The sequence below is a fragment of the Gnatocerus cornutus genome, chromosome 6, assembly GCF_029298725.1.
Source record: "Gnatocerus cornutus isolate USDA-ARS CGAHR chromosome 6, icGnaCorn1.1, whole genome shotgun sequence".
In the NCBI taxonomy this organism is placed as follows: Eukaryota; Metazoa; Arthropoda; class Insecta; order Coleoptera; family Tenebrionidae; genus Gnatocerus; species Gnatocerus cornutus.
The window spans coordinates 18,444,609-18,471,574 of record NC_142238.1 but is presented as its reverse complement, the minus strand read 5'-3'; the positions used below and the strand labels follow the sequence as shown (position 1 = coordinate 18,471,574).

General features: G+C 35.2%; 1 protein-coding gene across 1 annotated transcript in view; it reads right to left on the bottom strand.

The window, feature by feature from the left end:
• Positions 1 to 26,966, bottom strand: part of mspo (M-spondin) — a 56,661-nt gene extending 29,695 nt beyond the window's left edge. Inside the window, exon 1 of the mRNA XM_088039040.1 lies at positions 26,671 to 26,966. Coding sequence (XP_087895166.1) covers positions 26,671 to 26,881 — 211 coding nt within the window. The 5' untranslated portion in view covers positions 26,882 to 26,966. The remainder of the gene's footprint in view (positions 1 to 26,670) is intronic.

Sequence of the window (26,966 nt, the reverse complement as noted above, 5' to 3'; positions counted from 1 at the left end):
ATTCACTTGCCATTCAATATGGGGACACTTCAAAGTACGCTTCGACGATTCGGTGAAATACAATAAAAGCGGAAAGTGGAAGAGGTGGTAATTTGGAACGCTGTTAGAAGCCAAGTACAATGAAGAGCTAAATCGCCGGAGAAATTTCAAGTTTCCGAGACACTTCACCAGTTAAAAAATGCTCGGGTCTTATCTACTCCGATAATGATTGATAACGACACCTTTTCTCTCGAAATGCTTTGCACACTTACGATGACATCACCAAAGTAAAACTGGATGCAACTTTTGGCCGTTGATCAAATTTTTCAACCAGTTGCTATTCGCAGAAGCCTTTATTATTTCACAGCACGAAACAAATTCGAAGACATGTTTAATTTTTATCTGACCTTTCCTTTATCCCCGGACGTTTAACTTGTCGTGTTTCACTCAAATAAAGTTATAAATGGAAACAGACAAACAAGTGGCTGTTTTTGCGAAAGATAAAGACATTTAAATGCCGAGAGCGTGTGCAAGACAAACAATTTTTTTATGTTTTCACTTCACTGATTTGGACTGAAAAATTGGGGGCGGTGAACGAAGAGAAAATTTATTCCAAGTCGACACGAAGAAAAATTTAAACAATGTCGCGTTAAAAATATTTGGACGCGGATTGGAAAACAATGTGTCAAGTATTTGGTATTTGGAACCGTTCCCAGTAGTTTTGGAATTTGAATAAATATAAAGACGCGTGCTCGACAAATAAATAAAAAGTAAACCGTTTTGTCCATTTATTTCAATCTCAATATTCTCGGCAATATTTTTATATCTTAAATTTATAGCCCGTGTTCTACTTTTGCTCGCCAAATTTAGCCCGGAAACAATACCGTGCATTTTAAACTAGCTAATGCAAATATTATTACATTTTTATGAAGCTATTCAAATCATAGCCGAAGCATTAAAATAGTTTCTCGCATGATATTCTCCTCCACTTTTCATCTTACGTAAGTCATGCAAATGCAATAAAAATGAATCAATCGCAAGAAATGTCGTTTCCGATTTCCATCAACAATCCAGAGCATTCAAAACTTTAATATAAATTTGACCTAGAAAAGATGTTTCTACCTTTAAAATAGTTTCAATAATAAAGCGTTGGGTAATGTTGTTTCTTCCCACACTTGAAGGCAATCATTCATGAAATTTCAAGCAAACATCTCAATTTCATACCTGCAGCCGCCACTAAAAATAGCGTGTATTTATAGCCACCCCCACTTTAGACACCTTTCAAAAAGCACCATCTTCAACGTTCTCTAATTCAGTTAATCTCCCACAATCATCATCTGTCACTCTTAATCTCCACGCAGAGACCAGAATTCAAATTAACTGGAATCAACGAATGTTTTATCCCTGAGGAACTTGTGCTCCAGAATTACCCCACACATCGTACACCCAATTGGATTTCGTTCTGGCGACTACGATCCCGGAATATTAAATAAAGTCACCGACACGTCACATAGAATTTTTAAATTATTTAAATTTGACGCATGCCACTTTAACTAGCAATTTACATGACAATAAGCGCGATATTGGTATTAATTTTTTATTAGGAATGCTGGGGCGATTCACGTTCGAGCGAAATATGGTTATTAAAAAATTAAATTGGGATGAAAAATTCACGGTTGGAAATTGGGTTTGTTGATCGAAAATGATAAGACAGTATTAGTGATATGTGCAGATTAAGATAAGCTGTGGGAGGGTTGGCTATAATTGCCAACATGTTGAGGGAGGCTACCCCAAATCGGACCGGACGCCATTACAATGTAAAATTGACGGGTTCTACGCGGTTACCGAGGAAATGACTTCCGGATAGTCGTCCAGGAAGGGGTAAATTCAACAACGATAAATTGCGTACGAACAGTACACCCGAAAAAACAAGGTGTCGTCACAGTGGGGTAAATCTCCCCCTAATTACTTTCACGTTCAAAGAGTGACATGTCGAGGGTTTGCCAACACAAGAGTATCATTTAAATTTTTCATAAAAGTTCGTTTTTGGCGTAATTAACAAATTTAAATTTTCATAACGTTGCGCAGCGATTTAATTTTCTCAAACTGTGCGGAACACGCGTAATTAAAGGAAACCCCATCGTCCAGTAGTATTGTATTAACTGTGCGCAATAAATACGCTTGGAGTCCTCATATATTCGATTTAATTACCTGCGGTTTGAGCTAGTCGTCTTCCATTAATTAAGAGATGCAAAATGACCATCTCTGGCTACGTTTTTCATGAAAAATCGCAATAAATAAAAGACGTCAATAGTCAATGAAACTCGATTCGAACGCAATCAAAAACCGCACAATAGCCAAAAATCCCGAACGGAGTATCTCTTGTAGCATGACCCAGCTTTTGTCGTAAACAAAATACCTGAAGCTCACAAAATACAATCGCTATTTTCCCTTTCAGCGCCGATTCCAAACATTCATTCCCAAATTAACATTTCCGCGCGTCCAATTTTTATGGGAGAAACGCGTTAACCACGCCACAAGAAAACCGATTCTAACGTATTCATAAACCGTCATTGTGCGTCATGACATGCAATTTCATCTGAATGAAAAATATCAGTACGGGAGATGTGGAGTGGTGTTTTCACTTCAAAACGATGATGCTCTGACCCCGAGTCCAAAGCCACAAGCTAAGCTCTTTTCCTGCGAAGGAAATCTGAGGCACGTACGCCAATGTTGCAGTTTCCAATTTCGTCGCAGTTCCGCTGGCAAAAACTCGGAACGGAAGCAATTTTAAGGTCACTACACACGCGCTAATAATAAAAGCATGGGTTGGATGGGCTTAGGATTTGATTATTGATAAGCCAAAGACAAGCGGAGTTTTTTTCTGATGAAACGTCTCTCTCCTCCAGCGTGGAGACTTCACCGAGATGAAGCTATAAATAGTAGAGTAAGCCTAATTCTCCACTTCTGCGACACGAGGATATCGGAGTCGGGAGTGACATAACGCAAACATAGGGGACCACGGGACTAATGGAGATGAAAAGCGTCCATTCAGGTAGCCGAGAAAAGCGAAATGTAAGCCTGCAGCCGTAAATAATTTAATAAGCTTTTAATAAAAACCTACACCTAATAAAGTGTGGCAAATGAGATAATTTGCCTGGCGAAATGAGCTCAAACTTTATACATCGATAAGTCTGACCCCGTCGTAAATTGTAATTATAAGCTTTTTTTATCAAAAGCACCTCCTGCCCTGTACACTAATTTGTTAGGGCATCCCTTGATGAATATTCATCGGGTTGATACATATTTTATGTCTTAATAAAAGCAGAAGTGGTGGCTTATAGTAAAATGTGAAATTTGGAGGGATGACGGGACACCCCCTTTTATTTTCATCATAACAATAAAACACATGAATTTTGAAACGTTGTGATTTATGGTTACGATTATGGCTAAATAGAATTTACTGCGTCATCGGATTTAATGAGGGGTGAATGTAATCACCGAGTAAAAATTCTCCGGTCAAAACAAGCAGTCGCCATGTTGGAAAATGGCGCAGTTTTGTACATGAACTAAATTTTGGGCCGGCAGTGGAAACCCATGAATTTTTAAGTATCCGGAAGATTGGAAAAGTTATAAAATTAATTTTCCGTTAAGTTTCCGATGGAAACGTTTTACATGCAAATGCATCAGCTTATTGATTTGCAGCCGGCTCTCGCTATCTTCATGCCAATAACTTGAGCTAGCCATAGACTTGATTAAAGAAAAATATGAAGCAGTTAATGAGAAATCTTGTCGAGGATAACAATAAGTGGCATGAGATGAAATATGGTCGCATGCTGAGTGACAAGGGCAGATAATGAAGGAGAGGGGCTCGATTTACGCCAACAGTCTTATATAATGAGGTTTTGTTTCGGATAAAATCTGTCAGTTCCAGTAGAGGACCATCACTTAGCAGGTGCCTGTATTGGCGGTTAGACAAACCAATCACGCCCCGTTGCAGATTTTTCGTTTTTATAGTGCTTGTCTCGTGCAGACTGAATTTTTTTCCTCCCCTAGAGTGCATCTTTTCGTGGATAATTCAATTTGACGATTATTGGACTGGTAATCACCCCGAATTGATCATTATTCATATCTTCATGATATATGGCTCATTTGTGACGATGTTTCCACAGGCAAGTGCAATATGTTGCCGATAGGGCTGATATTAATGTTCAACTGTTGATTGATTATTTCGTTGACACATTGGGGGTGAAATTCCTGTCAGACCACAAACATGTAACCTCTCACCCTGCGCAAGTCAAACAAAATTTTTATTTTAATTGATCGTTTATAACCAGATTGGTGATCCAACTTTGACCGTGTCAATTCCATTAAGTGATGGCTCAGCACTTGAGAATTCTGCAAGCCCCTGACCCTTTGAAATATTTGCAAGCACTTATTTAATCCCAATAAAGACCCAATAAATTAGCATGCGGTTCAGGACATTCCACGTTGTTTCTGAAAGAGATCCCACCTAATCAAACCCATTACACATTTCAGGACGATTCTGAAATATCATCACGTAAAGTCCTGACAAATCGTCGGGAGAAAAAGCGGATGGAGTTCGCCCTCTCCAAACGAAACCAAGGTGAACATGTGCATTTGATTTTGATGTATACTTTTTCTTTTCTTTTGGACGTCATTGATCTTTTTTGACACGTGCCTGCCGCCGACCGCATCCTGAGGGAACGGTAACGGAAGGCACGAAAAAATTCAGACGTGAAGGAATTTCCTTTTTCTACGTACACAGATTTCGACGCTGTTAGAAAAACGACGAGACTACAGTCGAACCTCGACACACAGTTAATTAATTTTATTCACAATCAGTCAACAATTGTTCATTTTCTAACTTTTCGTAAGGTGGAAAGTGAGCTGTTACTACGGTAATTCACTTCTCAACTCGCTGGGAAGTGACCATTTCCCGACCTCCAAATGCCAGATAACTAGATTTTGATAAATGAAGTAGGCCGCGTTACTGAATTTGACATTTCTATCTTGTCATTTGGCGTCGAAGTTGATTTCAAAAAGTGTGTGAAATGGATGCTGAAGCTTCTATACCGTTTAAAACTAGTACATTTTCCGGAGAATTTTACAAAAAATGAGAAGAATGTCAACATTTTAAGAGGAGAATCAACCGCGTCTCGTCTGACTGCAGGAGTTTACCTTTTCAAGTGAACAACTGAAACAAGGTCTGACACTGTATATTGCAGGTTATGATCACTCTTCGTTCACATTCAACATTAACGGTGTTTCCTCTAATATAATTTAACTTGTGAGTTTTAAGTTTCGTTGGTTAAATATATTGTTCATCTTACTATTCAAGATATTTATATTAATAAAGTTGTATTGAAATAAAAAATTCTTAACCTAAAACTTCATGAATTGACAGTAGCGATTTTCGTAGGAGGTTGAACCAAAGATGTTTTAGTGTAACAGATTCGGGCATACAGTGTAAATAGAACCTACGTTCAGTTCCAACATGTACAACGTACTTTTATAAAACTTCTCTTTCTTTCACATTGAAATTTTCATCGATGTTCAGTCTTTCCTTTTCTATAAGATCCAGCCAATAACATTGGAGCTCGTCAGTCGTGACTTATTTCTGTTTGACGCCAGAAATGTGACAGGACTGGACAGGACAGCGTCTTTTCGTTGCGTTTAGAGGTTGCGTTCATTTGTTCTTGGTTCATTTGCAAACCGATTAACATAATATTTGATTGTTTTGTGTTGTGTTGTGTTGGATTTGACTTTATTTAAAAACTGTGTTTGTGTGTGTAGTGTGTAACGCTAAAGCGAGCGATTTTACGCTAAATTTGTATTCATCTCTTATTTTAAAGGTTTCTCATCCTTTAAATTCAAATCACGCGCCAACTCTCTTGACCAATCAATTCTCAGATACTGTAGAAAAGGATAGACTTATTTAGTTGTGAGTTTTCAATGTGTTAGAAAGGGACAAAACCAATGGTGCTTTTCTGAGATTGTTCGATGATGTTGGCCCAGAGTTAAGACCTTATCCCCGAATCTGTTGTACTAAAACATCTTTGGGTTGAACCAAGTTAAACTAAAGTCCGTTTTTTTATTAAAAAACCACCAACACCGCACTCTCGCACCACTTTACAACCGGCAACGTCGTCGATGGTGACTTTTTGGTGATAAAATCAAATAGGTTAGTTGCCTAATTGACAATTTTACTACACAAAACGGCCTTTTAGGCTGTGCCGAGTCTTTTCACTATTAAAACCTTTGATTTGCAATCCAACAGACTGTAAAAGAAACGTGTTTAACGGAAACACTGCCTAATTTTCAGAAATGTCAAAAATTTGACAACTATTTTCTTACCAAAAATCTCCCTAGGCAACGTTGCCGGTTGTAATGCAGGGGAAGATTGCAGTGTTGGTGGTTTTAAAAAAAAAACGGACTTTACTTACTAACTGATTTATTTTGAATACCGCATTTCAAGGTCATAATTTGTGAAAATTGTGGAGCTCTACGGCAAATTTGAGAAGATTTATCCATTAAATTGAACATAAACGAGTACTGGAACACCCAAAGACCTGTTCGCGATTGTTTTCAATACATAAATCCTCTTAAATTTGTCGTAAAGCTCCACAACTGTCACGAATTATGACCTTGAAATGCGGTATTCAAAATAAATGAGGAGTATTCTCTTGATGCCGTGTGAAAAAGTGGTTGTCTAGATATATCCACTCCAGATGAGTCATTTCCAATGTAGAGCATGGGCGAAAGTAATTTTGTAACAGTTTTTGGAAGCTAATAAACGTTTAACAATATTGGACTTTTAACTTTCTTTATTATTTTTTTTAATGTGATTGTGAATAAAATAGTATACAAACCTCGGTATAAGTTCGATTCCTATCTGTCGAGAAATTGTCCACCTCGGCTGACGCCTCGGTGACAAACTTTTTCTCTCGAAAGGAATCATGAACTTCCCACCTCGGTATGTAATCTACTATTAGACCTCCCGGAATCGCCGTTTTACCTTATCGAATCGATCCGGCAAGTGTATCGTAATATGAATTATCCAAAACTTAGTTTAAATCGCGTGATCTGCAGCTCGCATTGTTGGAAGTTTGGGGCGAGACGGCTTCGCTTTAGGCTAAGCCCTATCGTTCTGTCAGTTTTAGAATCCGGCGATTTCGTCTCTTCACTTCGTCACTAGTTTGCATCGCGGGCTAATGATCCGTGAACTTCTCAAGGAATGACAGCTTAAATCTAGCGTAAATCTCGTCAAAAAATTAGGTCCAACTCGGGGAAAGAGCCGCGTTTAACTTAAATGAAGAACTTTTGTACTTTTTGATTTACTGACAGTTTATCCCTGGACAGATAACCTACTTCCTGATCCCGCGAGATCTGTGTCGGTTTTATTAATTTCGTCTGCGCCGCAAGCCGCGCTCTTCTTTCATCTGGAACAATATGCAAACTCCTTTTCATTATATAATCCGCGACCGTCTGGCTCGAATCGGCAACATAAACAGCATTTTTGAAATAATTGAATTGAAACTAATTCAAATCAAGATGTTGACGGGCGTCTCGCAGCTGCTCGCGACATCTCCTTGTTTCTCTTGCGATTAGTTAACAGCCACCGTTATCGCCGTTTACGAAACTTTCGTTTCTTCATAAAACGCGAAACGGATTTTCATGGAATTTATTATTTGTATTCTGCAGAGAAACCGTCTCTTTAAACTTGGGCGGCGTAAAACTTTCAGAGAATTTAAATCATACGTCCAGCAGCTGTTGCATGATACGATCAAAAGTTGATGGCATGGAAATGACTAACTGAATTTAGCACCCTCTGGAAAACTACCCCAATTTGAATATTTAATGGATATATAAATATAAGCAATTTGGGAGCTACAAGTGGCTAATACCAGGGTCACTGATCAAAATGATTTCGCTTCTTCCAGGAGCTGTTTCTGTTTTCAGGGAAATATGGCAACTTTCGCATCCCGCAAAGTTGTGAGTATAAAGTTCAGTTCATTTCCCCCTCTTATTTCCTTATTTGAGACTGCCGACGGCTAGAGATATCGGGAGTTTTCATTTTCCTCGTTTTTCCTTGTACCACGTCGTGATGTAAGCAGATTACACAGCTAAAAATAACATGGGTTCTGGTAAACACCATTAAAAGCAAAAATGCAGGATTCGAGATTATCCGACGGAAACGACATCCACTTTGATGTATACTTTCAAATTGAAACTAGAAAATACCCACTGGGGAGTTCTAATTAAAAACGTAATTAGCCCCCGTCTCAGAAATGCAACATGCATCATGCCCATTTGCAGAGTCATTACAGAGCCAATTTCGCACCTCACGGCTTCTAATAACATAATCTCTCCCTCAAATCCGTTATATTAATTTCAGGCAGTCGTTTTAAATCTCTGATTCAATTTGTGCAGAATTTCCGTTGCATGTAAAACGCGAAAAGTTTCAGCCAGCGAAACTACTTAGCAAAACAACGAAAATGACACACGACGATTTTTCAACGTCAAAATGTTAGCACCCTAATGGAATTGTTTATTCACGATTTAATTGATGGAAAAATTAAAAGAAAATATAAATTATAATGGAACACGGGGTAAAATGATCGGACACATGGGACCAACGCATTGATGGGGCGGTGAATATAAATTCGAGGTAATTTCAGAGTTGTGATGTTACAAAGTATGAAATTCTCGTTAAAGTGGTCCCTGATTTGAAATTTCTAATTTTAAAATTGGCTCATGCTGCTCATTTAATGCATCCAAATAAAAACTTGAATTAACATGGTTTTGGTCCTTAATCCAGTTATTTTTGCAATGGTCTTGACTACGACTGAAAATTGCATTAAAAGTGTAAACAAAAAGCTGCATCGAAACGGATTCTAAGAATAAAACTTCGTAAACCGAGATCCAGTTTGCTAAACGACATCAAAACTTCCAAATTAAACAGAATAAAATTAAGCACACTTATTATAAACTCTAATAAAGTTCATTAGTACGAGCTTTCGGAGCCGCTTCCTTAAAGGCTCATTAAAATGATAGAAATGCTCTTGAGAATCCAATTCGATTTGGACCCGCGACAAACTCGTACTGCATGTTGGCGAAGAATCGGAAATTTTACCTCGAATAAACTGGGCGCTTTATGCATCAGAAGTCCTTTTGTGTGGATGTTAATTAAATACGTTTGCTAGTAGACACCCCTCAAGTAAATGTACCAAGGTATATTAAAGGTCTATTCAAACATTTCTAACGTTAAATTAGCTTCATATCACCCCTGGCTGGCTTATATTCGCTGTGGTATATGCATACGTTCCTGTATTATTTACCTTTACATTTGGGTGTGTATCGGGTCGATTCCAATCCGATTCGCGATGTATATTGATGGGTTATACGTGTTGCTCTGCAATTTCAATGTATCGAATATTGTTTGGGCCGACTAATCTAAACTAGCTAGAGTTACAGTCATCTAGAGACGGAACTGAAAATTGCACTTGAAATTTCCGTCCCATGTGTCGTTTTAAATAAAGTTGCCCAGAGCATGTCCAACTTAGTGCTCCGTTTCCTCGAAGCATAATTGCCTTTGTTGTGGTGAAGAACTTTAAGATTTCCGCAGCTTTGACTCGCTCGTGGCAAAAATTAAATCAACTTCCCTAACTCGGGTTAATTTTTTACGGTTTTGGGCTTAAATCTAATTTGAAATTCATATTTTATCGGCAGTGAAATTGGCATAAATGGTTGATGCGTGGGCGAGTGAGGAAAATTGGATCGATGAAAAAAAAAGAGTCTAGACTTGGTGCTGTGGGACTTGATACTCAACTTTATTCATACCGAGATAAAAAATTGCAGTTCGTGGTCAAACTTCTTTCATAGTTCATCACCAGTGACGTGTTATTTTAAGACGTTAAATCGAACAATTATAATAAAATCGAAGCGAAGAAATTTGATACCAGAATCTCTCAGCTACAATTTATTTACAGATAAAGCGAATTCGCTCAAGTTTGAATTAATGCCGTCTGTGCTATCATCGGAATAATTAATTCGATTTTATGCTTCTTGCACTAAGTAGAAACATCTCGTTCTTTAACGACATTCCGAGATGATATATCTTGGCTAAATTGAAAATTAACAAGGTAACTAGATTACCCGTCGATCGAAAAAAGCTGAAACCCTCGACTCAAGAATCCGCATCAATTTATTCTCAACAAGGAAACTTCCAAGATCATGGTAAACGTAAAACGTTTCGTATAAATTAAAAGTTGTATTTTCGTTTGATTGAGTTTGGGCATAAATAAAAGCGGAGTTAACGATATTAAGACGAGATAAGGTCAACGAAAACTTAAACAATTTGTAATATTGTTGCAAGAGTTTGGGTTTAATTATTCACGAAGGATTTATCGGTTCGGAGTTGGACTTTTCTGAGTATGTTCGGAAACGTTAGCTATTTATACGTTTCAGACAGATGGCTCACATTTACGTTAACCTGGATTTGGTTTATTTTTGTGCGTTTAGAGGATAAGCCAGTCTTTCTCACCCTAATTTATGAAATGCTCTTTATAAAGGGGGCTTACATTACGGGGCTAATGGACCACAGTCTACATTATAATCTTTAACAGCTCGTTAAAACTTTAAACGACAATAATCTAAAAATTGACCAATTTACGGAAACAAAAGGATTTTGAGAACAATTTATATTACAACTTTCTCACTGATCCAAGTATAAAAAATTTTCATTTATCATTGTGTGGAAGTACAATTTTGAAATTTGGTGTGTCTAATACAGAGATCGAAACTAGCAAATTCTAAAAAAAACAATTCTGTAACCCAAAAACTGCCCAATTTACAAGACCAAAAATAGACGGATTTTGGAAAAATTGACACTGTCTCTGTGATCCTACTACATATAACAATTTTTCATTTTTCATCGTGTGGAGGAACAATTTTGAAATTTTGTAGGTCTAATGCAGAAATCGCAACTAGTAAATTCTGGAAATTTTAAGTCTGGCACCCAAAAATTGCCCAATTTACAGGGCTAAATAAAAAGTTTTTTAAAAAATTGCCACTTCCTAAAAATGTTGATTTTTTATCGTGTAAAGATACAATTTTTACATTTATTGTGTTTAAATAGAGAGACCGGAAGTAGTAATCCAAATAATTTTAACTCTGTAACAAAAAAATTGTCCAATTTCCGGTATCTACTAAATAAAAGGTTTTGTAAAAAATTGACATTTTTTCTTGACCCTAAAATTTTTCATTATTTTATCGTGTTGAGGTACAATTTTTGAAAATTGTTGTGTTTAATACAGAGATCAAAACTAGTAAATCCTGATAATTTCAACGCTGTAACCCAAAAATTGTCCAATTTATTCCCTTAAATAGAAGGATTTTAGAAAAATTCCAACTTTCTCTCTGAACCTAGTATAAAAGAAATTCATTGTTCATTGTATTGAGGTACAATTTTGAAATTAGGTGTGTTTAATTCAGAGATTGGCCTTAGTAAATTTTGAAAATTTCAACTCTGTAACCCATAAATTGTCTAATTTACAAAGACAAAATAGATGGTTTTGTAAAAATATGTCACTTTCTCTGATCCTGATATATATATTTTTTTAACTTTTTATCGTATGACAGTACAATTTCAAAATTTGTTGTGTTTAATTCAGAGATCAGAAGTATTAAATCCTGAAAATTTCAACTCTGTAAACCAAAAATTGCTCAAGTTAAAAAAATAAATAAAAGATTTTGTGAAAAATCGTGACTTGGTCTCTGTTCCTAACATACGAATTTTTATTTTTGATCGTGTAAGGTAGAATTTGGAAATTGGGTGTGTTTAATTCATAGACCGCAACTAGTAAACACTAAAAATTTCAACTCTGTAAACGAAAAATTGTCTAGTTTACGAAACTAAATAAAAGGTAAAAAATCATTACTATTTCCCTGGTCCAGATATAAAAATTTTTAATTTTTGATCTTGTGGAGCTACAATTTTAAAATTTGGTGTGTCTAATGTAGAGATCAAAACTAGTGAATCTTGAAAATTTCAACTCGGTAACCCAAAAATTGTCGAATTTATTCCCTTAAATCGAAGGATTTCAGAAAAATTGCAACTTTCTCACTGAACCTAGTATAAAAAAAATCATTGTTCATCGTGTTGAGGTACAATTTTTAAATTAGGTGAGTTTAATTCAGAGATCTCCTCAAGTAAATTTCGGAAATTTCAACTCTATAACCCGTAAATTGCCCAATTTACAAAGACAAAATAGAAGGTTTTGTAAAAAATTGGCACTTTTTCTGATCCTGATATAAAATTTTTAACTTTTTATCGTGTGACAGTACAATGTCAAAATTTGTTGGTTTTAATTCAGAAATCAAAAGTATTAAATCCTAAAAATTTCAACTCTGTAAACCGATAATTGCTCAAGTTAAAAAAATAAATAAAATATTTTGTGAAAAATTGTAACTTGGTCTCTGATCCTAACATAAGAATTTTTATTTTTGATCGTGTTGAAGTAGAATTTTGAAATTGGGTGTGTCTAATTCATAAACCGTAGCTAGTAAACACTAAAAATTTCAACTCTGTAACCAAAAAATTGTCTAGTTTACGGAACTAAATAAATGTTTCGTAAAAAATCGTTACATTTCCCTTGTCCAGATATAAAAATTTTTCATTTTTCATCTTGTAGAGCTATAATTTTTAAATTTGGTGTATCTAATGCAGAGATTTAAACTAGTAAATCCTGAAAATTTTGCTTTTGTAACCCAAACACTGTACACAAACACTGTAACCCAATTTACGAGGCTAAATAAAAAAAATTGTAAAAAATTGCCATTTTTTCCTTGATTCTGATATAAAAAATTCATTTTTCATCGCGTGGAAGTGCAATTTTAAAATTTGGTACTAGTAAAAATCAAAACTAGTAAATAAAACGTTAAAAGAGATTTTATTAATAATAACCTAGTAATAACAAAACTAAAGAAGTCATTTCAAGCTCGCCGATGATGGTCAGAAGTTGTCCCATTCTTATTCAGCTCGTGCAATAGATAATAGCTGTTGTAATACGTAATCGATAGAACGTCGAGCACATCCCTTTATGTAACCAAGAGATTACTCCTTGAGGACCATCATGGATGCGAGTTAGCATGCTGCAAGTGTTCATTAGCGTAGAAAGATCCTCGTTATTGCTATCATCCTCCAGAAATTACTTTGAACTTATCATTAGGTCAAATTACATTTACCTGTTTCTAGGTGCTTGAAATATCGAAATGATATTGCAACGAAACTCTCATTAAATAAAACTCAACTTTTATGTTATTCAGTCTGGTTGCAAATTTTATCTAGAACAAGAAGAAATTTTATCGAGATAAGCCGAACGTAATATTCCTTGTGGGTAAAACTAAAGAAAAATTCAAATATGATTTCCCTTGACACTCCGAGACAAAGAAGCCGGAGTTTGAGACAGATAAATATTTTATGACTTGTTATTATGTTTCAGACGTTTCTTTATTCGTTTTATGTGCACTCTGCATTAATTAAAAACTAGGTGCACGGAAAGAGGCGGTTAATTACTTTTCCAGTCGCGACTTTTCTCTTGAAAAAAATTCAATAATAAATTGTATTGTGGAAAGTGGGGTCATCAAAACATTGCGGTGGAGGCACAGAACATTACTGTCGTTGGCAGCTGTTCGCGATTTGGCTTCCAAACATTCGGAAAGTGCACCAAGAGCCCGCAGATGCGGCAATAAAGTTCATAAAACACAAAATATTATTATACCTTTCGAGTAAACAGTTTTCAATTTTGTGCCAGCACATGTTTAGTATATTCCAACTATTGTTTATTCAAGGGTATTCTCGCTTACAAGTGTCGAAGTTTATTGAAAAAGAACCGCAGAGAATTGAAAATTTTTCACGACAAAGTTCGCCGAGTCCTTGTTACCTTATTGTTTTTGGGCCATTAGTTTCCAGCTTACACATGATGTATGGGCTGGTTCAGATTGCGCTTTTATTGTTCGCGCATTAATATTAATAAAGTTAAAATGCTTTTTTACGACTCGTACCTATATTATGTTTTCAACTTGGTGTTATTTATGTGGCGTTGAGACTAAATCCGTATTTAGGATGTGAAATATTAAATTGGTGCGGACTCTTGTGGAAACAAAAAATTCGGGTTTATCGTCATTTACGTCGCGGAAATTTTTGCACGGTTTCAGCTGTCAGAAACCATCGCAGCTTTAATCTTCGTCGCGGTGTCACGAAAATACATTTTTAATTCCAGTTAAGCGCTTTAGAGGTTTGTCGCTTCCACGCGAAAATATTACAAATAGTTCCACTCGCATCTACCGCTTTTGTAATAGTCAATGTGTAATTCCCCCCTCTCAGCCTTCGTGCAAGTTTTGCGTAAACCGCCCCCAAGAGTGAAATAGTCAAACCGAGGGTGGATAATTCGCTGCAGTCGCAGGTACCCAGCCATTAAAGTATCCCAGTGAATTACCTTCAAACTGAAGGGAATCGACTGGTAACCGACAAGTCCATCATCGGATCCTTCTGATTAAGGCTTTACATGCACGGATGAAGAGTCTTTGCAAAAGGACAACGCAATCGTTAACGACGACCCTCGTTACAGCGTGTGCAGAGTTGATAATCCCGTAAAGCGTCGACTCCATGGAGATTTATCATATCCATTCCTTTCCCGTTTCAATTATGGAAATTTAACCTGGCAAAAACTGATATTTCAATACGCTTAATTTGCAGTTTAACCCGGACCATTATTCAATTACTTAGGAAAATTTTTCAATTTCCTCGGGATATTTTCAACACATCGAAGATTTCAACACGCGACGCTCTATTTTTGCGAAATTGGATTGTGGAAACTTGATTAGAAGGAATAAAGAGGGAGAGGGGGAATTTAACATTTATTGGAGGAGCTAAACTGCAGCAAACAATAAATATTATAGTTTATAGCGCTGTAAAATTGCAAATTCCATTATTAGGCTGTCCTCAGAAACCATTTAAACCCTTCCAAAATGTTACAGAACCCCAAACAAGGGGATGCTGCTGGTGGATAATGCACTCACTATAGAGCGCAAATAATTTATATTAAAAATAATTTCAACTGCTGAAACTACATACAAGCAAATTGTGGAAATGCGCCAATGTAAAATGTCCAAGGAATAAATACCATCAACTCCCTTTAAGTCGAATTGTCACTTGCCACTGAAAGAAGTTCGATTTACAGAAAGTTCGAGATTAAGGGAGTGAGAATAAAAGAGGAGCATTTATTTGTTTTTTCTTTCAATAACGACGAATTATTGTCTGAAAGTATTTTAATTAATTATTTATTTTTTAGGCGACTTAAACTAAAAATAAAATTTTTAGGCCTTAAAAGCGGCCTAAAAGTGAGTCTTTTCTGGCCGCAAACATTTTCGGCCAATCTATGGTGGCGCCATCTATCCATAGTTATGCATATTACATCAAGGTACCGATATTACCCTCAATTTTGTAATTATTTGGGTAAAATCAAATCGACAAACTGCTGTAAAGTGCAACAAAGACGTGTTGAATTATTGAAAATGAACATGGATAGCAGTGCTGTTGCAACAACATGAAAAAGCACATCAAACCTAATTCATACAAATTGTGAAGCTACACATGCCAAAACTGCAAATGTAAATAAAAAAAATATGAACTTTTCTAAAGAATTCATAAATATTTCCAATTGTTCAGTTGTTATAAATGATTAAATCAATAAATCATAAGTAAAAATTAATTAACTAGTAAATTTAATGATGTCGCCTAAAAAATCTTGTGTGTAACACGGCCAAAAAGTGCCATTTTGCCCTCGGCTAGCGCCTCGGCCATTAAAAAACGGCTCGGCCAAAAAAGAACCATTTTTTGGCCTTGGTACACAAATAGCTATATGCGTTGTTAAAAAATCTGAAATTTTAGTTTGTTTACACTGTTTTTGGTGGTAACTTTGGAAAAATATGGTTTAGTATTTTGGTTCATTTCCAAAGCTATTCTTAATATATTTAAATTGTTTTTTTCACGTAAAGTTAACGTGTGAAGCGTTCTCTTCGACATTGTGCTGGCAATTAAAACAACTTCGAATTTTTCGAGTATTAAAAAGTCAAAGCAAATAAATATTGTTTTGTCTGCTGAATAAAGTTTTAAGTTTATATTATACCCCTATAGTTTTTCGGAGAACTTTGTTTATGCAACATGATATTTGTTATGTTCGACTTAGAGGAAGTAATTAACACTGTTTCTGGTATGGCAGTCCAAAAATTATGTTCGACTTACGACATTCGAGTTTTGTTTGAGGATGATTTTTGCATGTAAAATGCTATGCAAGTGCTGTTGCCATCCAAATAATTCGAGTTAGAGGAAAATTCGACTTAGAGGAGTGTCGACTTAGAGGGAGTCGACTGTAGAAGGTTTCGTAAAAATTGCTACTTTCTCTCGGATCCTGGCATAGTTTTTTTTATTTTTCAACGAGTGGAAGTACATTTTTGAAATTTGGTTCGTCTAAAGCACAGATCAAAACTAGTAAATCCCGAAAATTTGAACTCTGAAACCCAAGAATTACCCAGATTACAAACTAAATAAAAGGTCCTGTGAAAAATTGCCACTTTCTATCTGATCCTAATCTAAAAATTTTTCATTGTTCATCGTGTAAAGGTACAATTGCCTGTTTAATAAAAAGATCAAAACTAGTGAATCCAGAAAATTTCAACTCTGTAAATTAAAAATTGCTCCATTTATATTTATGGAAGATTTTGTAAAAAATTGACACTTCTCTTAGATCCTGATTTTTTTTTTTTTCATTTTTCATTGTCTAAAGGTACAATTCCAAAATTTGATGTGTCTAATACAGAGATGGAAACTAATAATTCCTAACCCTGTATCCCAACAATTGCCCCATTTACGGTACTAAATACCGTAAAAAAAAATTGACACTTTTTTTTGGTCCGGATATAAAATTTTTTCATTTTGCATCGTAAGGAGGTACAAATTTGAAATTTAGTGTGTCCAATTCAGACATCGAAACTAATAAATCTCGAAAATTTCAACTCTGTAACCCGCAAATTGCCCAATTGACAGAACTAAATAGAACATTTTGTAAAAAATTGACACTTTCTATCAAATCCTGACATATCTTTTTTTTTATTTTTAATCGTATGGAGATACAATTTTGAAATTTGATGTCTAATATAAAGATCAAAACTAGAAAATGCTGAAAATTTCAACTCTGTAACCCAAAAATTGTCCACTTTACGGGTCTAAATAGAAAAAGAAATTGCCACTTTGTCTCTGATCCTAATCAGAGGGAGAGGGGAAATTTAACATTTATTGGAGAGGATAAATTGGAGCAAATATTATGGTTTATGACGCTGTAAAATTGCAAATTCCATTATTAGGTTCTCCTCAGAAACCATTTAAACCCTTGCAAAACGATACAGAACACGAAAGCAAGAAGATGTCGCTGGTGGATAACGCAAATAATTTATATGTATTAAAAATAAAATCAACTGTTAAAACTACAAACAAATTGCGGAAATGCTGCAATGTAAACAGTCCATTTCCCCGACTTTTCTAATATTTGCGCATATGTAGCCCGAAACAACACCCGTGTAAGCCTCTTATCTGCGAGCTCGTCCAATATTGTGCATATATGACGGAGCAAACACCCAGTCCGGCCCTGAGTTTTACAGCCCGTCTGGTGTTTATTCATGAATTCATAATCACCTCTCAGTTACTCGCGAAGAAATTATTCCATAAAGTAACACCTCTTAATGACTAGGTGCAACTCTTTGTTTTTCCAATGTTAATAACTTACGATTTGGATCGAAATCCAGAACCATTTATTACCCCTTGACTTACTCATGCAATTATTTCTCTATTTAGTGTCCAGTTCGCGCAATATATCGCAAGTACAACCGGCTAACAAGTAAAATAAGAAGACAATTGGACTTGTCTCGTGGTATTTCCAACCGCACCCAATTTAGAAACAGACTGGATATGTCCTTTTGGCACGCGTTACACATAAGAAACGTAATACAATGCACATCGTTTTTTGAGCCAACGACACGACAGACTGAAATTTTGATTTGATGGACGCCATATTTGGATGAAGGAAATTACATAATAGCGTGGTATTTTTACTAGTTGCATGCATTCATTCATGAATCTAGAAAGAACGTTTGTTTCTTTCAGGAAAACTTTATCTTTGTAAATTCAACTACTTCCAATCGCTGCTTATAGCAACTAATTGTAACGACGTCAAAGCGAAACTTTTGAGAGGAAAAATTCGTCTCCAGACAACACTTTTCATTTAGATAATTGTCTCGTCTCGGACGAAAGTTATAAAGCAAGAGCGACGAAATTATCTTAATTGCTGGCGAAACGTAAAAACAACAGAATTTCATTCTATTTACATTATTCTTTTGATCTAGCAGCCGCCGCCGCTGCAATATCTAGGATTAAAGACGCTTTTATAATAATGTATGTTTGAAATTTGTGGATCCTTTTAAGGCTCCTTTCTTCGCCTCCGAGCGAAATAAAGATGTATTAAGCGAAACAAAGAAACATTTAATCAAACTGATATCATCATTTGTCAAATGTCTGGAACGTCTCGGTACACGAATGTTGACTGTGTTCTGGAAAACGTACATGTCGTGCGTACGAAGGCTACAAATAACTGGAAAATTCTCTGGAAATTAGTGGCGCCATCGATTTCACGTTTTCACGAAGACAACGATATTAATCACGCGCGGAGGTGGCGTTATTTGGTTAAAAATACTCGCAGTGGGAGGTAATCGTGTTTGAATGTGCATTACATACATTAGAAGAAAAGGGGTGGCGGCGTGGGGGCGATTAGTGTAAATCTAAAAATTCTCGGTCAATACTCTACCAGTTCATCGTTTCATAAATTCGCACAGATGTAAATTTTGGCAGGACGTTCCATCATGTGAGTTCACTGCCTCCCTCCACTGCGAAATGACATAATCGCCCCCACGAGTTATTTTTATCGGAAATAATTGGCGGAGTTAGCAGCTCCACATGTGGAAAAGTGGTTGCGGGAAGAATCTGCAATTGCAATAAGCCAAAGCCGCCAAAGAAAACCCGAAAAACTCAATAAAGAGAGTGCGCCCTCAGGTTAAATAAAAGTTAGAGAAATATCACACGCTGGTGTCTGCAGGACCGAATTGACCCGAATCCTGCTCGCACCATTTTAATAGATTGTCAAAGTGGAAAAAAGAATAAGCGAGGATTATGGAAATCCAGATATGTTGGCAATAACACAAAAAGACATAAATTCGCATAGATCTGAACCGGCTGAAATTTGCATCGCCCTTTAGCTTCCGTTTCATATCCGGTTTGGGGAGGTTCAGCAGTTCCGACTGAAAGAAGGTATTAGACTTTGGGTAAATCGAGCAAAATAGAAAGCCCAGATTTCCATCAGACTGCTGGAAAATGTCGTTGCACTTGTCCCTGATTACCATCCCAGTAATTGTATAAACAGGTTCGGATTGATATTTATGACATGTTACTCATACTTCTTGAACTGTGTGCTGGTTTAAACCCAGACATATCGATCATTCAATTTGTGCCCAAATGTTTTGGGTCACAATAAATCACCACAATTATCTCCAGGTTTTTTGCACCGACATCACGTGCAAGGGGAAATTAACATTTTAATTGGCTCCAAATTTTACTGTATGATCATTTCATTGCTTCTAACAGCGCGGGTCACTTTATTAATTACACCGAATATTAAGCAATTATTGCGTGACTACGCGAATTTACTCACAATGATTCATAATTTTCTGAACCGTTGGAACGATAACACGAATAAAAAAAGATTGCAGCGCTAATTATATTATGACTGATGCAAGTGAAAATATTTTCATGTTATCGATTTTATGATTTTATTGATTAACGCGTGTGGACAATTTTAAAATTTGGCGAGTCTAATACAAAGATCAAAACTAGTCTATTCTAAAAATTTCAACTCTGTAACTCAAAAATTGCTCCCAATTTAAATTAATAGATAGAAGATTTTGTAAAAAATTGACACTTTCTCTTAGATCCTAGGATAAAAAATGTTCATTTTTTATCGTGAGGAGGTACAAATTTAAAATTTCGTGTGTCTAATACAAAAATTAAAATTAGTAAATATTAAAAGTTTCAATTCTGTAACTCGAAAATTGCCCAATTTACGGATCTAAATAAATGGTTTTGGAAAAAATTGGCACTTTTTCCCTAATCCTATTATAAAAATTTCTCATTTTGCATCGTGTGGAGATACAATATTAAAAGTTGGTGTGTCTAATGAGGATATTTAAACTAGTAATTCCTGAAATTTTCAACTTTGTAACCCGAAAATCGTCCAATTTAAGTGAATAAATAGAAGGTTTTGTAAAAATTACCACTTTCTCTTAAATCCTGGCATAAATAATAAAATAATTTTGTGGAGGTACAATTTTGAAATTTGGCGTGTTTAATGAAAATATCGAAGCTAGTAAATCCTGAAAATTTCAACTTTGTAACCCGAAAATCACTAAATTTAAGTGAATAAATAGAACGTTTTGTAAAAATTACTACTTTCTTACTTACTTTATCCTGGCATAAATAATAAAATAATTTTATCGTGTGGAGGTACAATTTTGAAATTTGGCGTGTTTAATGCAAATATTGAAGCTAGTAAATCCTGAAAATTTCAACTTTGTAACCCAAAAATCACCCAATTTAAGGGAATAAATAGAAGGTTTTGTAAAAATTACCACTTTCTCTTAAATCCTGGCATAAATAATAAAATAATTTTATCGTGTGGAGGTACAATTTTAAAATTTGGCGTGTTTAATGCAAATATCGAAGCTAGTAAATCCTGAAAACTTCAACTTTGTAAACCGAAAATCACCCAATTTAAGTGAATAAATAGAAGGTTTTGTAAAAATTACCACTTTCTCTTAAATCCTGGCATAAATAATAAAATAATTTTACCGTGTGGAGGTACAATTTTGAAATTTGGCGTGTTTAATGCAAATATCGAAGCTAGTAAATCCTGAAAATTTCAACTTTGTAACCCGAAAATCACCCAATTTAAGTGAATAAATAGAAGGTTTTGTAAAAATTACCACTTTCTCTTAAATCCTGGCATAAATAATAAAATAATTTTATCGTGTGGAGGTACAATTTTTAAATTTGGCGTGTTTAATGCAAATATCGAAGCTAGTAAATCCTAAAAATTTCAACTTTGTAACCCGAAAATCACCCAATTTAAGTGAATAAATAGAAGGTTTTGTAAAAATTACCACTTTCTCTTAAATCCTGGCATAAATAATAAAATAATTTTACCGTGTGGAGGTACAATTTTGAAATTTGGCGTGTTTAATGCAAATATCGAAGCTAGTAAATCCTGAAAATTTCAACTTTGTAACCGGAAAATCACCCAATTTACGAAACTAAATAAATGGTTTTGAAAAAAATTGGCATTTTTTTTCTCTGATCCTGTTATAATTTTTTTTAATTTTGCATCGTGTTGAGTTACAATTTTGAAATTTGGTGTGTATAATACAGAGATCAAAATTAGTAAATCCTAAAAGTTTCAACTTTGTAACTCAAAAATGGCCCAATTTGTTCACACTGATTCCTTGTTTTCTGGCTGGTGGAACGAAAATAATAAAAGATTGCAGCTTTAATTATGGAGAGAATATGACATATGTGACTGTAAATAAATTCATGTTTATGTGATTCTAGGATTTTATTGACTAACGTGAAAAGTGCGACTTAAGTGCAAAAGCAAAACTAAAAAAAAAATCCCAATTAACCTGTGAATTTGAAATAATTAGTTTTGAAATAAAAAGCCTCGTTGAACCAACCCAACAAATCTTAATTAAGCGCTGATTAGTGTCTTCCATTTGAATCAACGTAAATTGTATTTTTTGGGATGTAATCAATTTTCACGCGGCCAAACCCGTCGTGTTAAAATAAATCCGAACCGATTCATTTCCAAATATTCCACCCCGAGCTGTGACGATAATATTTTATTAAAATTTTCATGTTTTCATTAAACACGGGATTAGAATAAATTGCTTATTGATTAATGTTCCTCAAAACGCGAAATCCCCAAATTCTCCTCAAATCCGTTTTATATGGTTCAACAATTTCGCGAGGCAATATATCACATAAGTAAACATAAAGTAAGATTTGCCGACTTAAGTATAATGGCAAAGACTACAAATACAGATGAAAACATAAGCGGCTTATGGATGGCGGTTTCATTATTTATGGCGCGGAAAATCTATGAAATGATTACGTGTCATTAAGGGTGAGGATATTACGCGACGTGTTGACCCCTATTCTGAATTACCGTTCATTGAAACCCAAAGAAAAATGTTGTCTGTGTAGGTGAATTCCTTTTGTATCAATTGCGTGTGTGATCTTACAATTTTATATAGCGAAGAAAAAATAGAAAGTGGTCATTAGTCTGGCATTTTTGGACAGACAAACTAAACTCGTTTGGATTTTTGCAAGCGTTATGAAAGACGTACTTAAAAGTGTAATTAGTTACTCGTTCATTTCATTATCTTTATGAGCTTTGGCAAAAAAGCCGACGTGTCCTTTTTAAAGCTTTGTGGTGCTGTAACGCCGGAGTGACGCAAAAACTTCATCTCCCACAGAAAAAATTTAAATTTACCACGGGACTCAAAGAGACTCGCTGATGCCAAAGCAGAAATTAGGTCGGTTAATCTTATCAATTATCAAAAAAATGTTGGAAATATTGTTACATTGTGCGCAGATAGAAAGCGCGCTTGACACCTTTCCTCTTATTTATGAATCCAATTATCCCAAACGACGTATTGTGATCTACATTGCACAAACCCCCATCGCGACGTTTACAGGGTGTGTCACCACACCTTCCTCATTTATCTTCACTTTTTCTCAAGACCTCACCTTCAAACTCGAACCCCCTCCGTTAATTTTTACTATTAATCACCCTTTATCTTTATTCAAATTGAAAATCATTTCGTTCATCCCATTTCAAAAGACTCAGTCGATTAATCTGATGAAAAGAAGAGTCGTTTTGAAAGATGTCTGAGACATGATCACCAGTGCGTAACGAGATTACGAGTAATTGTGTGGAGTAACGATGGCAATTATTAGAGCGGTAATCATACAAAGAGTGACACTGATGCAAGGACAATGTCTGCAGCCGCTTCTTGGTTATTTAGCTGCTTGTATTTCCAGTTATGCCGACGCGTTATCGCTATGCTAATTCGGATGACGAACGAGTGGGTTGAGAATTTAGCGTTTCGGGAAGATTCTTTGTTAAAACTGACCACACAAAGGAGTGACAAAGTCGAGTCCTAACAATTTTTTGAAAATATCTTGTGTAAATTAATATCAGCTCGAAGAAGCAAAAAAAAATAGAAGGTTTTGTAAAAACTCTGATCCTGTCATAAACATTTTTCATTTTTTATCAGGTGGAGGTACAAATTTGAAATTTGATGTATCTAATGCTGCTATTGAAACTAGTAATTGCTAAAAATTTCAACTTTGTAACTCAAAAATCGCCCAATTTAAAGGAATAGATAGAAGATTTTGTAAAACATTGACACTTTCTCTTAGATCCTAGGATAAAAAATATTCATTTTTTATCGTGTGGAGGTACAAATTTAAAATTTCGTGTGTCTAATACAAAAATTAAAATTAGTAAATATTAAAAGTTTCAATTCTGTAACTCGAAAATTGCCCAATTTACGGATCTAAATAAATGGTTTTGGAAAAAATTGGCACTTTTTCCCTAATACTGTTATAAAAATTTCTCATTTTGCATCGTGTGAGGTACAATATTAAAAGTTGGTGTGTCTAATGAGGATATTTAAACTAGTAATTAATGAAAATTTCAACTTTGTAACCCGAAAATCGTCCAATTTAAGTGAATAAATAGAAGGTTTTGTAAAAATTACCACTGTCTCTTAAATCCTGGCATAAATAATAAAATAATTTTACCGTGTGGAGGTACAATTTTAAAATTTGGCGTGTTTAATGCAAATACCGAAGCTAGTAAATCCTGAAAATTTCAACTTTGTAACCCGAAAATCACTAAATTTAAGTGAATAAATAGAAGGTTTTGTAAAAATTACCACTTTCTCTTAAATTCTGGCATAAATAATAAAATAATTTTACCGTGTGGAGGTACAATTTTAAAATTTGGCGTGTTTAATGCAAATACCGAAGCTAGTAAATCCTGAAAATTTCAACTTTGTAACCCGAAAATCACTAAATTTAAGTGAATAAATAGAAGGTTTTGTAAAAATTACCACTTTCTCTTAAATTCTGGCATAAATAATAAAATAATTTTACCGTGTGGAGGTACAATTTTGAAATTTGGCGTGTTTAATGCAAATATCGAAGCTAGTAAATCCTGAAAATTTCAACTGTAACCCGAAAATCACTAAATTTAAGTGAATAAATAGAAGGTTTTGTAAAAATTACCACTTTCTCTTAAATCCTGGCATAAATAATAAAATAATTTTATCGTGTGGAGGTACAATTTTAAAATTTGGCGTGTTTAATGCAAATATCGAAGCTAGTAAATCCTGAAAATTTCAACTTTGTAACCCGAAAATCACTAAATTTAAGTGAATAAATCGAAGGTTTTGTAAAAATTACCTATGCTAATTCGGATGACGAACGAGTGGGTTGAGAATTTAGCGTTTCGGGAAGATGCTTTGTTAAAACTGACAATTTTTTCAAAATATTTTGTGTAAATTAATATCAGCTCGAAGAAGCAAAAACGACAATTCAGATAATATTTAAAGCACAGTTTCCGATGCAGCGATTTTCCAATAATTCTGCATTAATTTTCCTGAATTAAAATTTTTATTGAGTCTTCTCTAACGCTCCATTTACAATTTAAAATAAATAAACATATTCGTGCCAGCATTCCAATAAACAAAGCCGGGCATCAAAAATGAACAAAATTTAATCACATCGCCCTGTCCAAAAAGTAATTTTGCATTTTGATGATTGAGTTCTGCTTAATAACGAAAATTTTAGATTAATTATTTTGATTAACTTTGCAGACATTCGATTCAAATGACTGGAGTACCAACAGTAAAATTACAAGCAATATGAAATTAACTCGTGTCTCACGTGTCAGTAAGTTTTAGTGTTTTCGTCCTATGGGGATTTTTCGTAAAATTCAGTGGTGGTAATTAATTTGTGAAGTAATGTTTTGTATTAAAATTCGCGCTAAGTATGTAACAAATTCAGTGTGAGTAAACTTTACAAACGGAGTTAATTAAACGGAATGAACGCGATGCTGATTTACAAACTAATTATTTTGTTGTTTGTTGAATTCATTATGAAATTTAATTATGTGGATTATGTTAATTACATGGTTCGGAATGATTGAATTTATTGGCAATTTGTTGTTTTATTAGACAAAGTTTTATTATAAACTCAGGCCCGCCGTAAAAAAAATTAGGATCAAGTACAGTTTTCCAAGCCGGCATCTTTAATCGAATTTTTGCCATCGCGCTCTAGAAATATGGTCCGAGTTATATTAGTTTTTCTCCAGCCCAGTTTGAAACAATCTGATGAAGCCGCCCATAGTTGTATAAATTAGTTTTTCCACGCTTTAATTAATTTCAAAATTAGCTTGAAGTAACGTTACGTAACCGCGCTTTTTCGTTGACCTGCCCTAGAATGAAATCAACTTTCCAGGAAGAGACCAACTTTTTCCTGTTTATTTTCAATGCCTTTTCCTTCCATCTTCACGGATATTACCATCCTCATCAATCATCGCCACTTCAGGCTCACATGTACGTGTTCCTAATTCCAATTATATTGAATTTAAAGTACGATGTTTGTTCAGGATTTCGGATATTTTGAACGGATCTGGACCAGTTTGCAAACAACTTCGATGTCGATAATTTAATCCTTGTTTACACTGCGTTGATAAAAATGCTAATGTTCGAATGTGCGGGTGCGAACTAGGGTTGTATTAATTAGCCGATGGATAATGTTGACGGGGTCAACGGTACATTCGGGAATCCATAACCCTGCCAATATTGGAACGGGTTTCATGGTAGATTTGTATTTATAACCCACGTCCAGGGACGCCGAGAATCAATCCCGTGTTGTAATTAAAATTGGAAATTTGAAAGTGAGGTAAAATCGTACAAATTTTAAAATAGCACAAGCCAGACATCTCTCACAAAAAATATTAAAATTCCAAGAGCTCGTTTTGTCAAGTTTACAATTTTTTCCTCTTATTAAAGGATAAAAAGCCTCACGTTAATAAAAAAGTTGAGTGCTTCAGCAATACGCTAAATATGTATTGCCTGCGTATAAATTTTAGTACTTTATTATTCAAACCTGTTGTTCAAATTGTGCGCTTACGTTATTATTTAATATTAAATTATTATTCTGTGTATTTTCATATCCAATGACAACTTATCACTGGTTTTGCATAATTTATAATAAAATGAATGTTTACAGTAATGTACGTGTATTTGAGCTGATAATCTGTTCCCATCAATAATTCATACCAAATTTGGCTCAAAATCATTTGAAACAGGACCGCTTTCGAAAATTGATTAATATTAAAAAAATGAGCGGTTAATTTGAAAATTATTTTGGGCACTCACCGAAAACTTTGGACCATTGTGCCGGCGGCCTCCAGTCCGGGTAGTGTTTGGGGAACTTATCCCTGGCCCAGAAGGTGTGCAGGACCACTTTATAAACGGTGAGCTTGTCTGGCTGGCAGGGCTCCCCCGTGGAATCCCTCAGTCCCGGGGCCGCCCCCACAGCCGCCGCGGCCACACATAGTGCCAGACACACACACGTCGCGAAAGCCATACCGACACTGGGAAACGTCGAAAACGACCTGGTTGCAACGCGACCGTCGTGCGATTGGTGGCAGGCGCACTCTGCACCTCGATCC